Here is a 15,102-nt window from a genome sequence, read left to right as displayed (position 1 = left end):
CCACCCTCTGACAAACAGAGGCTAGGGACACCATTCCTTACCCATCCTGGCTAATAGCCATTAATGGACTTAACCTCCATGAATTTATCCAGTTCTCTTTTAAACCCTGTTATAGTCCTAACCTTCACAACTTCCTCTGGCAAAGAGTTCCACAAGTTGACTGTGTGCTGTGTGAAGAAGAACTTCCTTTTATTTGTTTTAAACCTGCTGCCCATTAATTTCATTTGGTGGCCCCTAGTTCTTATATTATGGGAACAAGTAAATAACTTTTCCTTATTTCGCTCAGGATTTTATATACCTATATCATATCCCCCCTTAGTCTCCTCTTTTCCAAGCTGAAAAGTCCTAGCCTCTTTAATCTCTCCTCATATGGGACCCGCTCCAAACCCCTAGTCCCCCTTGGCACAGGCCCCTTTCACCCCCAAGGAGCCCAATCAACAGTTATGAGAATTGCTTAATTATACCCACTATTAAAATGCAGCTGGTTCTTGGGTGGAACTCAGCTGCTGTTTAACACCCCACAACAACACTTCAAAACTTTATTCTGGCGAGGCAGTGTGGCCCATTGGGCAAAGCCGTGGATGGGAATTTAGGAGACCTAGGTTCTAGTCCTTACTCTTCCCCGGGCCTGCGGGATGACTTGTGTAGGGGGATGGATAGATATTGCTACACTCCAAAAGGAGATTTGGCCAGGCTACCACCCCATTATCCCGCAGTGCACTGGATTATTCCCACGGCGGTTGGAGATGCAGGAGGAATTATGCCCTGTTTGTTAAGGATGCAGCTCCCAGTATGGCTCATGGAAACAGGTCACAACAGTGACCCGAACTGGCTTCATTCCAGCCCTGCCCATAGCGCTGGGTAATTCAATTCCAGCCAAAGATAAGGGAGGGAGGGTTCTCTCCGGGTGGGAGTTGAGAGCCCAATCTTAATGTCCAGGCTATGCTGCAGCCAGTCACTACGCAGCTAAAGCTCTTTGCCTGAGCACCACCTGCGGCGCCCACCCACCTTGCTAGAGTCTGGTACCAGTGGCAGATGAGGTGACATGCAGATGAAGGGGACTGGAATGACTGAAAGCATCAGGGTCACTATGTTCCAGTGGGACAAGGGTGAGGGGGGCCTAGAACCAGGGACCCTGCAGGCTCACGCCTGAAACTCATGACCTCCCGAGCTTTGCAATCCTTCAGCAACTGTTTCTACGAGCCTGTCCTGAGTTTCAGGTTATGGCTAAACTTTTGCCTGGCTCTGCTCCACCTCTGCCACGGATTTCTCTGATAACCCCAGGGCAGCTCACGGGCCATCGGGCCAGTGCCTCTGCCTTTGCGCCCAGCAGGACTGCCCTCTCTCACCACAGTGGCACAGCCCTGAGCCACATCACGTACAAACAAGGGCTCTGTCTTGTCCAGTTTGCAGGTTCCAACCCACTGAGCTTTGGCCATGTCTCCTGGGGAGATAACATAAGAACATAAGAACGGCCGTACTGGGTCAGACCAAAGGTCCATCTAGCCCAGTATCCTGTCTACCGACAGTGGCCAATGCCAGGTGCCCCAGAGGGAGTGAACCTAACAGGTAATGATCAAGTGATCTCTCTCCTGCCATCCATCTCCACCCTCTGACAAACAGAGGCTAGGGACACCATTCCTTACCCACCTTGGCTAATAGCCATTAATGGACTTAACCACCATGAATTTATCCAGTTCTCTTTTAAACCCTGTTATAGTCCTAGCCTTCACAACCTCCTCAGGCAAGGAGTTCCACAGGTTGACTGAGATAACGCCACACCCGGACTGGTCTTGTGGTCAAGCAACTTACGCTGAAGTTACCTCCTTTCTTAATTTCATCCCATTCCTCCCGGTTATATCCCACCCCCAGCGATTCCTTGGTGATAACTACCTTCAGGGACTTCCATCGTCTCACCCCCGCAGCCCCGTCTTGGCCGCTGCTTGGCCAAGGAGCGCTCCTGAGTCTTCCTTGCGAGTCCCTTCCCCCAGCCACGGGATTGTTTCTGTTGTTCTTCTCTGCATTTCCTCCCACTTGAGCAAATACCTGTCTGGTAACGTGCTGTCCTGAACCCAGCGCAACATTCCAGGTGCAGTCACGCTACAGCTATAAAGAATTCTACCCTTCCCCTCCCGGCGCGGTGACTGGGTGACTTTGCCAAACTGCGCAGAGGGGGGCCCGGTCTAGGAGATGGGGAATCAGGGGACCTGAATGGTACTGCTGGCTCTGTGTGACCGTGGGCTGGTCTCTGAGCCTCCAATTCCCCCTACCACCTTGCGTTTGTCTTGTCTATTAACCTTCGCCGCATCCCTGCGCCTTCCCTGGTGTCACTGTGCTCTTTGGGGCAGCATGTGTGAAGATGCAATGCCCAGCACAATGGGATCTGGGTCTCCTAAGGGCTTCTGGGACAGAAATAATAATTGGCCATAGAGGCCCGGTCCATCGGCTTCAGCCACTGAGGATCTGACAGTCTACGTTTACGAGCCAGTTCTATTCCATTTAACCCTGGGCACATTTTACAAGGTGATCGTAAAACAGCCGAGTTCTTCATAACTGACTTTATTAGCTATTAAACAAATTGCTCAACTGCTGTTATTCCCAGTGGGCTCCGCCTCGCCCCAAGGCGGGTGTCCTCCTGACCCCCCATTTGGGGCGGCCCCGCACGCTCCTCCAGCGGGTGCTTCCTGCTTTCCGAACAGCAAACGCGACTCCGCTAAAATACGCTCTGGAGAAACACTTGCTGCATAAGCTGCCTGGAAGCTCCCTCATGTACGGGCCCAGCGTTTGGTGTTGGTGTAATTCAGCAAGTATTTTTGACCCAAAAATGTAGGGGCCTCGGGAGCAGGGGCAGGGAGTTCTGCATGGGACCCACAGCTCTGGCACACACACCCCCGGGCTGCAATGGGGCACCCCCCTCCGCCTGCTGTCTCCGTCCTAAATTCTACACATGGCTCTGCCACGTGATGTCAATCCTGCCCCCATGCCACACCCTGCTACTCTAGTCTTGGGCTGCCAGCACCCACAGCTCTGCCAGTACCCTCGTCATGGGCCTCACCTTGGGGCAGGATGCAGGACTGCAAGGGGCCCTTCCCTCCAGCGCCCCCTTGTGACTGCTTCCTTGGCCCCACAGTGGCCTGTCTCTGTCTGGGTCTCCCCTGGCCAGGACATTTAGAAGTTCGATCCCCTTTCGAGGTAACGAAGGCCCCGCTGTACCTCCCACTCCCAACCGATAGCCAAACAAATCTTTCTCCACGCTGAAGGTCTCTGCTTCCTGGAGCTCCGCGGAGTTCCTCTCAGGCTGCTCGGTCACCAGCAGGTTTCTCCCTCGCTGCCTCCCCACCCCGGTCCTGACCGCCTCACGCCCAGAGACACACCTCTCTGCCAAAGCTCTCCCAGCTCTGCCGATGAACCTCACTCCCTCCGCTGTTCCATACCGTGGCTGGCCTTAAACCAGGGCCACCAGCAGGGCCGCCCAGAGGGGGGGCAAGTGGGGCAATTTGCCCCGGGCCCTGCAAATTGGGGGGCCCTGGAGCGGGGTCCTTCACTCGCTCCGGGGGCCCCGGAAAACTCTCGCAGGGCCCGGGCCCCTGGAGCTTCTTCTGCTCCGGGTCTTCGGCGGCAATTCGGTGGCGGGGGGTCCTTCCGCTCCGGGAACCGCCGCCGAATTGCCCTGAAGACCCGCGACGGGGGGGTCCTTCCGCCCCGGGACCCGCCGCCAAAGCACCGGGTCTTTGGCAGCAATTCGGCGGCGGGGGCCTCTGCCACCAAAGACCCCGGCCCCCTGAATCCTCTGGGTGGCCCTGGCCACCAGCCATGCCAGACGCGGCCCTGATGTGGTGATAAAGACACAGGCACACTAGAGACTAGGCCCAGATAATCCCATGGATTGCTATTTGTCATCCACCTTTGAACATGAAGGTCTCCTGAAGGGGAAGGTCTCCTGCAGTACAACTCCCCTCCCTCTCCTGTCCCATGCTCGTCTTGCCTTGCAAGGGACTGATTGAACTCGGCCAAATCAATCAATCAAACTCCCATTCCTTGGGTTTCGGTGCCACTTACCAAAGTAAAGACAATCGCACCCAGCACGGCATATATGGCATGGAGCCACGGCACCTACAGGAAATAGACAAATGCACCAGTCAGCTTTAGGAAGAAACTCAACCAGCAAGAAGGGAGGGCTTGACTCACACCATGGAGGACACAGTCTAGGGAAAGCAGCGTAGGCACTGAGACTGGCCCACAGTATCCCAGCAAGGCAGTAGCAGAGATGGGAGTAGAACCGAGGTCGCCTGTCACCTAAGCTAGCACATGATCCACCAGACCACACTGAGCATGTGAGCCTGCCACATAAGGATCACAATGACCCTTTAGAAGTGGCATGATCTCACACACACCTAGGCCTTACAGTTAGCCAAGGGACCACGTGGATCAGGATTTTGGGTGACCAGACAGCAAATGTGAAAAATCGGGACAGGGATGGGGGGTAATAGGAGCCTATGTAAGAAAAAGACCCAAAAATCGGGACTGTCCCTTTAAAATCGGGACATCTGGTCACCCTACGGGGCTTGCTTTCAGAGGCAGGATCTCTCTCCCACCCCTCAGGCCTGAAAGGAGATCGCTCTTCCCTCATCCATCCCCTCCCGCCACTGTCCCGGCAGGAGCTCACTCTCCCCCTCTACCCCCCACCCCCAGGGCCGGAGGAGTTCTGTACTCTCGACGATTACTGGCGGTGCCCCTGCTTGCCCCCCCTTTCTGCACTCCCCTGGCTGCCATTGACATCTGCTGGCACGGCGAATGCTCTGCCGTTCTGAATGGCAGACCCATTGCATCTCACACTGAGACACTACGCCTCAGACGCCCCTTTGGAAAATGCTGGCCTTAGTCGCTACGTGTCCTCAAGTCATGAGCGAAAGCACTTGGCCTCCAAGAAAGAACAGGTTCCATTCAGAGGCCAGTACTGACAGTTGCTTAAATCAGCTGTGCTCGAAGATGATTATTCCCCTCTATTCAACATTGGTGAGGCCTCGTCGGGAGTACTGTGTCCCGTTTGGGGCCCCACACTACAGGAAAGATGTGGAGAAATTGGAAAGAGTCCAGCGGAGGGCAACAAAAATGATTGGGGGGCTGGAGCACATGAGTTATGAGGAGAGGCTGAGGGAACTGGGATTGTTTAGTCTGCAGAAGAGAAGAATGAGGGGGGATTTGAGAGCTGCTTTCAACTACCTGAAGGGGGGTTCCAAAGAGGATGGATCTAGACGGTTCTCAGTGGTACCAGATGACAGAACAAGGAGCAATGGTCTCAAGTTGCAGTGGGGGAGGTTTAGGTTGGATATTAGGAAACACTATTTCACTAGGAGGGTGGTGAAGCACTGGAATGGGTTCCCTAGGGAGGTGATGGAATCGCTTTCCTTAGAGGTTTTTAAGGCCCAGCTTGACAAAGCCCTGGCTGGGATGATTTAGTTGGGGATTGTTCCTGCTTTGAGCAGGGGGTTGGACTAGATGACCTCCTGAGGTCCCTTCCAACCCTGAGATTCTAGGATTCTATGAATGCAGCCATCTCCAGCCTAAAGGAACGTGCCCAACTGCGTGGGGAGCCCTGGAACAGCCAATAGGACCCAGTCGCATACAGGTAAACAACTGCGGCCCCAAAGTGATTAATGGAGGCTATCAGACTCCGGGCAACGTCCTCCTTTGTCAACATTTCCCAGTGTCCGTTGAGCACTCAGGGACGAAGAATTGCAAAATAAAAGCTCCTGGATGGAGAACAAGACGCCAAAGGCAGGGATGCCAGCACCCCCACTCCTCCCCTTTGCAATCAATCACCATCATTAGCCACCCGTAGCAGGATGTCGGTCGGGAACAACAAACACCTTTGTTGGACCTGAACAGCGTCGCGTGCCAGAAGCGTCCGCCAGAGTGGAAAGAGACAGAAGATGTGGCAGAGGGGTGATGGCAGGAGGGTGGTGAGGTAGGTGAGCGTGACAATAATCCCCCAAGAACTGGCCACACACGTGTGGCCCTTGGATATTGCTGGTTTTATTCGAACACGTTAATCAGTAGCCAGCACTTTAGTGGCTAGAACAGTGGCCTAAGCATTGGGATTTCTGAGTTCTATTCCCTGCTTTGGGAGGGGAGAATACAGGGCAAGGATCAGAGCCACTGATTGGGCCTCTGGACTCCTGGTGCAGTGGTTAGACCAGCGGACTGGCCATCAGGACTCCTGGCTTTCATTCCCAGCTTTGAGACGGGAAGGTGGTTAAAGCACGTAACTGGGAGCAAGGAACGGTGGGTTCTACACCCAGTTTTGAGAGGGCAGCACGGTGCAGTGGTTAAAGCAGCTAACGGGGAACCCACTCCTGGGTTCTAGTCCAAGCTTTAAGGGCAGGGTGTGCTGGATTGGTTAGAGCAGTTGATTTATGAGCCAGGACTCCTGGTTTCACTTCCCAGCTCGGGGAGGGGAATGTGGTGCAGTCATTAGAGCAGGAGAATGGGAGACAGGACCCCCGGTACCTTTCCCGTCGGTGCCACCAGGGCAAAGGTCAGCATTTGCTGCCAACGCAATCTCCCAGGAAGGAACAAATCCTTTCATTCAGTTGGACCAGATCTCATTATCGGTTACTCCAGTGTCAGTCTAGGATCAGTGCCACCCCCAGGCAGGGCACAAAAGAGCCGAGGTTTGGGCCGAATGAGGAGGGTTGTCTGGCATTAATCCAAAAGGGACACTAAACACATGAGCTGGGGTTTCCAAAAATGTCCACACGGCAGTCGCAAGAGTGATTGCAACATACGCAGATGGACCCAAACTAACTTGAATCCAGCTAGCTCGGGCCCCAGTGCACCCACGGCTGCATGGGGTTCCGGGCAGTCTGGGACCGTGTGTCTGTACTCAGCTCACCCACCCTGCAGTCTGTCCTGCCACAGCGTCACTGCAATTGGTTCGCGCACTAGCTAGATTAAAGCTAGCTCAGGTATGTCTATAGATGCTGCAATCACACCTCCAACTGCAGTGTAGGCACACCCTAAGGGAGTTAGGCACCTCAATCCCATCGGGCGCCTAACTCTTTTAGGCTACTTTGAAACTCCCTGTCTTGATGCCCTTCAACAGGGTTAGTTTTCAATGTGGACGTTGCCACTGCTCAACATTGGACGGTCTGAAATGCTGCACTGGGGCCATTTCTAGTTAGTTCCCCATGTCCATCTTTGATGTCTGACATCCACACATAAGGGAATGGACCTTTATTCAGCTCAAAGGATTTTAGAGGCGTGGGGGGAGACCTGAACCTCCAGATATTCCAGGCAGCCACTCCCCAAAATCCCTAGGACATAATCTGGTTCAGTGCAAAGGAAGGAAAATTAACTAGATAGATGTGTATGGGACTAGATTAGAAAACTAGATGTGTAATAATAATCTAGCTCTTCTCAACTGTAGATCTCAAAGCACTTTACAAAGGAGGTCCGGATCATTATCCCCATTTTACAGATGGGGAAACTGAAGCACAGAGAGGGGAAGTGACTTGCCCAAGATCACCCAGCAGGCCAGGAGCAGGAATAGAACCTAGGTCTCTTGAAACCCAGTCTAGTACGCACACCACTCAGGCACACTGCTGCCCCCTGGATGGGGATAGATACAATTAACCACATTTGCCCAGAGCACCTGGCTTGTCTATCACCTCCTTCAATCCCCGGCTTGTATTCAACAAGCTATGGGGCAATTTCCTGAGCTTATCTCTGCCAGCACTTTCGCTTTTTCTGAATACAATCACTAAGCGGATATTCCGCTCCTGGATTTAAAAGGTTTGGCTGTTTATTCAACTCTGCAGTAGCAAGGCGGGGGTGGGATTTTCCCCCCCAAAGAAGTTCAAGTCGCTGCTACTCAGTCACTAGCCACCCGTAGCAGGAGGTGGGTCGGGAACAACAAACACCTTTGTCCAGAGTCACTCCATGAAGTTCAGGAGGAGTTACTCAGATCGTGGGGGGAGGAGAAATGGGCACTGCAGGACTGGCCATCAGGGAGTTATTAATTATTTTCATTATTGTTATATGCATTGAAGTCACAGACCAGGACGAGTCACAGACCACAGGGCTAGGCGCTGGACAACCGCAGAACAACAAAATAAGCCCTGCCCCACAGAGCTTCCAATCTTACACCCAGTCGGTTTGAACCAATCAGCCACACCAATGGACAGCGGCTCTGAGCAATTCTTCCCCCGGCCCTTTTCGGAGTGGGAAGTTGGACTGTTTCACTCTCGGCTGCTCCCTGATAGAACACCCCGGGCGACTCCCTGCCTTCGCCTTCGCCCGCTCGGCAGCTGTTTCTGACCCACGGGAGGTTTGGCGGCTCAGCTGTTTGCACTTCCTGGCGGCCTCGATTATTAACAGGATTGATTGTGACGGCTCCCCCAATCTCCAAGCCTTTGTGTCTGCTTCCGCCCATCCCCTCCCCGCGGGAGCTCTCATTCAGCAATTTATCCTCAGTGGAAACTCTCCAGCGGCTGGAAAATGCTGATAAAGGGGCAAATTACTGTGAGTTCCAGTTCACTGAGAGTCTCCATTTATCACCCTGAGCCGTCACTTTGTTTGTCCAGCCTCGCGGTGCCCAGATGCCCCACACTTCTCATAGGTGACATCCACACTCATAGGTGCCGACTTATTAAGATCCCGGGGGTGCTCCGCCCCAGACCCCGCTCCCACTCCACCCCTTCCTCCAAGCCCCCACCTCTCCCCGCCTCTTTCTGCCCACTCCCCCGCCTCTTCCTGCCAGCGCTCCTCCCCCGCCCCCCCAGTGCCTCCTGCATGCCACGGAATAGCTGATCATGGCGGGCGGAAGGCGCCGTTCAGCGGGGGCACTGGTGGGCAGGAGGAGCAGGGCAGGAGGGGGAGGCGCTGACCCATGGGGCTGCCAGTGGGTGCTGACCACCCACTATTTTTGTGTGGGTGCTCCAGCCCCGGAGCACACACGGAGTCGGCACCTAGGTACACACTGATGGGTAGCTAGAGGGACCCACCCACTTACGGGCAGCTAGAGGGAAATATTCGCTCCATCCAGAGGCAATGCTGCTCAGATCACATATGTACCCCCGGAGTCACTCTGATCTGGGTTACGTTGGTGTCAATCCACTGTGACACCATTGGGCTGACACCGCTGGAACTGAGATCAGAACCTGTTGATTCCAGCGGGAGATGCATCCAAATTATTCCAAGGGATGAGCTTAGCCCGGTGTTTGGAAGGACAAGGAACCAGCCAAAGTGGGGAGGGAGGTCCTTACCCACCTTTAACTCCCATGCCCAAATAAGAGAGGTTGCCCCTGCCAGCTAGGAATCAAGCTGCACCGTGGTTTGCCCCACGGGCCATCCCCATCTGACCCCGTGCACAAGAACATCCTCCCTGCAGCGACGGCACCATGGGAGCGACCTGGGATCTGCAGAGAGAAGAGGTCACTTACGTATTGGAAGGGGAGGAGAATGGCCAGGATGATCCCACTGAAGAGCAGCACCATGAGCATGACGAAGAGGACGCCCTGGCAGGAGGTGAAGTCAAACTGTGGAGATAAAAAGGGGCCGTTGGTTTTACTGGCTCGGCGCGCTGGCCGTGGGCAAGGCGCACGGGACTCAGTGATGAGGTGTTGGCTCCTTTGTGCCCCCTGCTCAGCCACTCACCCAGCATCACACATGTCGCCCTGTCAGTCACTAGCCCACCTATATCCCAAATCCCATCCCCAGCACCCATCGACCACGCCTACACCCCATACCCAGCACCCATCAGACCCCACTTATAGCCCAAACCCCANCTGCCTAGACCTCAAACCTGGCACCCATCAGACCCTATCTATACCCCAAACCTCATACCCAGCAACCATTAGACCCCGCCTAGACCCCAAACCCCAGACCCAGCACCAATCAGACCCTGCCTATACCCCAAACCCCCTACCCAGTACCCATCAGAGCCCACCTAGATCATACATCCATCAGACCCCCACCTATACACAGCACCCTTCATGTCACACCTATACGCCAACCCCCCTACCCTGCACCCAGCAGACCCTGCCTAGACCCCAAACCTGGCACCCATCATAACCTATCTATACCCCAAACCCCATACCCAGCATCCATCAGACCCCGACTAGACCCCAAACCCCATAACCAGCATCCATCAGACCCTGCCTAGACCCCAAACCCGCTACCCAGCACCCATCAGATCCCACCTATACCCCACACCTAGCACCCATCATAGCCCTCCTATACCCAGCCCCCTTCATTCCACACCTATACCCCAAACCCTCTACCCCAGCACTCATCCTACCCCAAATCCTGTACCCTTAACCTTATAGACCAGGACTCAACATACCCCACCTACACCCGACATCCTGTAGCCTAGCACCCATCACACTCTGGACCTTATAACTCCAAATCCTATCATTATTATACAGCTTATTCACCACCTATAGCCAATCCTTATCTACCTCAGCATTGTCATCCCACTGCACCCAAAATCCAAGACTCCCCAGGACCCATATCGCACCCATACTGCAACCCCCATCCCTGTCAGAGATTCCCTCCTGTACCCCACCTGTCCGCCCTCCCCCGGCCTTTAGCTGCTTTCCCAGATCCATACTTCCTGGCCAAACCATTTGCTGCATGAGTGTCAGCTCCTCTTTCCCTATCGAGATTTTCCTCCCCACTCTGAGATGCATCCCCTGCCCCCCTGCCCTACATGCTGGGATAGTCTCACCTTAGAATCATAGAAGATCAGGGTTGGAAGAGACCTCAGGAGGTCATCTAGTCCAACCCCCTGCTCAAAGCAGGGCCAACCCCAACTAAATCTACCAACACCAACTAAATCAACACCAACCTTGGTCTGGAAGCTGAAGATGGTGACGGAAAGACACACCAGGGCTGTGATCCCCAGGCACAAGAGAACCGACGTGGTGTTGTAATAGCTGCAAAAGGAACATGGAAACCACATTTCTAATTAGATCCCACAAATGGATGGAAGGAGAGAGACAATTAGGAATGCCAGGGGCTTAGCAGAGGTAGGCAGATAAAGCATGGATGCTAGGATCAGGCAAACAAGCATCAGGGGTTGAGATTACCCTTCACTTCCCATATGGCTAGACAGTGGGGGTTCCTGGCTAGATAGGTATGGAAAAGCCTAAGAAATGACTGACATGTGGATTCTCCTTCTGCTATAGATGAAAGAAAACTGCTGGCAAGGCCAGCCTCGAGCCTGCAATTTGCTTCCCTCTTAGCCTCCTTTGGCCGCAGAAGCCTGGATCTGTTAATATTCCTTCTGTGCTTTGCACTAAGAGAGGTGGGACTGCCCCCTAGACACTGCTTCTGCTCCCTACACAGCAGCCGGAAGAGGATAGGAATGGCAGAGCCCTAAGCCACCCCACAGCCAGCTGTCCTGCCCCGCTCCCTACAGCACCTCCTGCTTGGAGATGCCGCAACAGGAGTGGCAGTGGACTCCCCAAAAGCCCATGCCCCTGCAATGACGCGTGGTGGCGGGCGGGCTCTCTCTGGGGCTGGAGTTGATCTGAGCTTCCCCACAGCCAGCAGTTGGCAAAACACATGGAGTTCACACCGGCCTCCACTGGAGGTCGCAGCTGATGTCAAAGGAAGGGTCAGGTTTTGCTTGGCTATTTTAGCAGCTCAGAAAGGAGCAAAGGGCCAGCGTCGCTCTGATAATTCTAACATGGGAAGCCAAGGAAGGGAGCTGCAGGGAAGAGCTGGGACGTGGAGCCGAACTAAGGAAAAGAAATCTGATGCCCAACTGATTGACCTACCTGGAGAGCATTCCAGTGAGATAGGACATGGAGAGAGTCTAGAGGTGGGGGGGGGGAAAGAGAAAGCATTAGTATTGGGGTATGTGCTTAGTTACTCCACGAATAATTACTCAGAGCTGTCCCATAATTGTCCTTCATGGAGGCAGGGGGGGTGAAGGCAGAAGGCTTCCCAGTTCCCTTGGCCACTAAGGGTGTAGGCTTCCTCCAGGCCTACCCCAGTGGTGAGGCTACATGTAGGGCGGCCGGGTGCCTGGTTTTCAACTGGAAAGTCAGGTTGAAAAGGGGACCTGACAGTGTACGGTCAGATCTATTGACCGGACACCCAAAGTCCAGTTACTGCGAGCGGGAGAGGTGGAGAGGCGCCGGGTCATCACCTGCTCCAGCCAGGGCCACCTCCTGCCTTCGTTGGGTGGCTGCAGCTCCCAACCCCGACTCTGTAGGCTACCCTCCTGACCCAGGAAGGGGTGGGTGGGAAGGGAAAAGCAGCGAGTGACTAGGGGAGGGGAGAGGAGGAGTGGACAGGAGTGGGGCCTAGGGTGACCAGACAGCAAGTGTGAAAAATCGGGATGGGGGTGGAGGGTAATAGGAGCCTATATAAGAAAAAGACCCAAAAATTGGGACTGTACCTATAAAATTGGGACATCTGGTCACCCTAGTGGGTCCCCAGGGGAAGAGGCAGGGCAAGGATGGGGGCGCAGTGGAAGAGGTGGGGCATGGGCAGGGCTTTGGGGGGGAAGAGGCGGGGCAGGACTGGGGCTTCAGGAGGAAGAGGCGGGGCAAGGGAGGTTCCAGCACTCCTGCTGGAGTATCCAGTTTTTAAAATTTGGCAACCCTAACTACGTGGAGCACTTAGGAGTCACAGAGGGGCAGCAGAAGCTATCCCGACCCATAGACAGGAGTTGGCGGCTGCGCTGGGGCGGTGCTGCAATCCCGCAGTCTGCTCACAGGCTGGGAACCAAGATGAAACTGGCGTTCCTGATTCCTGCCCAATTTTGCTCCGCATCCGCCCCTCAGTTACCGCAGCGCTGCGAGCTGCGTTCGCTGACTACGGACAGATGCTCGGCTCCATCCAGAGACAGGCGCCCATTTATTGTAGACGTCTTTCAATTCCTCCAGTTGCGGCACCCAGCGTAATCAAGAAGGCAGCGAAACCTCTTTAACAGGTGTCCCCAATGGAGACTGTTTCTGGATGATGGATGCTAACCTTCAAAGGGTAAAGCCCACAAGAGGGGTTTAATAGGGCACATCCCAATGCGTAGGGCTAAGAATGATACTTCCCTAGTTCCACATCGCTGCATGGGGCCCGGATATCCCTCTGCCCCACTCAGCCTGCCTCCTCCTATTTTTTTTTTTTTACAGAGTACCGCTTCATCTCAATTTATCTAGCTCTAGTTCCACCAGCAGGGATTGGGTTTAAGGTATCAATTACTGGACCAATCTCTACAGCCTGCGTTAACCAGATGATCACAATGGTCCCTTCTGGACTCCTTAATCTCTATGAAATTGACGACACTCCAAAGGGCAGGTCGGTCACCGTGCCGGTACGTTACTTACAAAGATACTCAAGAGAATCAGGTTCCATGGAAAATACCTCCTGCAAGTGACGTGAAAAGAGTCAGTCAGCAACACTATCCAAAGAGCAGAGTGGTTTAAAGGCGTTGCCTAATGCGTTGCCTAATGTGAATTACATAATTAATGATCTGTGCAGCACATGCCGGTGAGGCAACGCGACGTTAATTCTGCTGGGTAACTATAGTGCTGTGCCCAGGGCACTTCTACGTTCTGACACAAATGCATCCGCTATATTACAGCGAAGCAACCAGGAATCTCCAGCTCTGGGACAAGACGGCAGCGTTTTCACTGTATAATAAACAGCATCTACGGCTGGGCATCACTGAGATACGACAGCATCACCTCTGCTATTACAGTTACAATATAACTTAGACTTTTCCTACCAAGTTGCAACTCTGATGCAGACACTTGCAACTGCTTCGTGCGTCAGCACACAACCGCTCCGTGCAGCAACACACAACCGCTCCGTGCAGCAACACACAACCACTCCGTGCACCAACACACAACTGCATCATGTCTGCTGCCTAGGAGCACATGGCCCCATGAATCTCGGGCAAGGAGACATAACTGCATTACCTCTGCTATAGCACAGCACTGAGACATGACTGCAACCCCTCTGCTACAGACAATGCAGCATTCGGGCTGCGTCTGCTCGGAGATACAACTTTGGTATGGATACCGTGTGCTACAGCCCATGAGTCAGGAACATACGGGATTTGAGCCGTGATAGGAAAGCACTAGTACGTCAGTTCAGTGGGTTGTTTAAAGCAGAAGGAAGTATTTTACCTGGGTCCGGAGCAGCAAGCCAGGATCAAGTATGTCACAAAGAACACGGCACTGTGAGAAAGAAGAAAGAGACAAAGGATGGGTGACGGAGGAAGAACCTGGCGCTGAATGCGGCTGACGTGGGAAATGGAGCACTCTCGGGCTTGATTGTTCCTGCTGCGTTTTGCTGCTGACGCACCAGGGTGCTATACAGCCGAACTCCCTTAGAACACCCTGGGGAATGGTTTTACCATCCAGATCCAAATCGGAGACAGGAGGAGGTTTAAGCCGGATTCTTAGGGTACGTCTACACTGCAGAAAGAGCGCCACGGCAGCACGTCTCATAGCCCAGGTCAGCTGACTCAACCCATGCTACGGGGCTAAAACTAGCAGTGTGAACATTCCTGCTTGGGCTGGAGCCCGGGCTCTGAAACCCGGCAAGAGGGGTGGGTCTCAGAGTCCAGGCTCCAGCCTGAGCCCGAATGTCTAGATTGCTATTTTAGTCCCGGAGGGAGAGCCTTAGTCAGTTGACTTGAGCTCCGAGACTCAGCACTGGAGGGGTTTTTTTGCAGTGTAGATGTACCCTATGGTATTTGTCTGGCACCCATTATCCTAGTGTCCAAGTGCAACCCTCATTTTACAGAAGGGGAACTGGGACTCAGAGGGAGGAAGGCCCAGATCTTCAAAGGTATATTTGGGCACCTGGAGTTAGGCACTTAAATACCTTTGAGGATCTAGGCCTATGTGACATGCTCAAGGTCACACGGGAAGTCTGTAGCCGGGCAAGAACTCAATCCCAGGTCTCCTGAATCCCAGGTTAGTGCCCCAACCACCAGACTATCCTTCCTTTACAATAATACATAAATAAGTAATAATAATAAACTCAACAGGAAAAGGAATCCGAGGGGAGAATACCCCACACAGCCCAAAACCCATTAAACTGGTCCACAAACCAAGCAGCCAAATTGCCAGAGAGTCGACC

General features: G+C 53.7%; 1 protein-coding gene across 1 annotated transcript in view; it reads right to left on the bottom strand.

Moving 5' to 3' along the window:
- Nucleotides 1-4,059: 4,059 nt before the first annotated feature.
- The window catches only part of FAIM2 (Fas apoptotic inhibitory molecule 2), a gene marked incomplete at its 3' end in the record, with an annotated part of 30,215 nt that continues 19,172 nt past the window's right edge, over nt 4,060-15,102 (bottom strand). The window contains 6 exon segments of the mRNA XM_034791702.1: nt 4,060-4,113; nt 9,444-9,539; nt 10,850-10,937; nt 11,784-11,821; nt 13,338-13,377; nt 14,142-14,192. Coding sequence (XP_034647593.1) covers nt 4,060-4,113; nt 9,444-9,539; nt 10,850-10,937; nt 11,784-11,821; nt 13,338-13,377; nt 14,142-14,192 — 367 coding nt within the window.

The sequence above is a fragment of the Trachemys scripta genome, chromosome 16, assembly GCF_013100865.1.
Source record: "Trachemys scripta elegans isolate TJP31775 chromosome 16, CAS_Tse_1.0, whole genome shotgun sequence".
NCBI classification, from domain to species: Eukaryota; Metazoa; Chordata; order Testudines; family Emydidae; genus Trachemys; species Trachemys scripta.
Note: the sequence above shows the minus strand (reverse complement) of the source record. Positions and strands in the feature narration are given on the sequence as shown.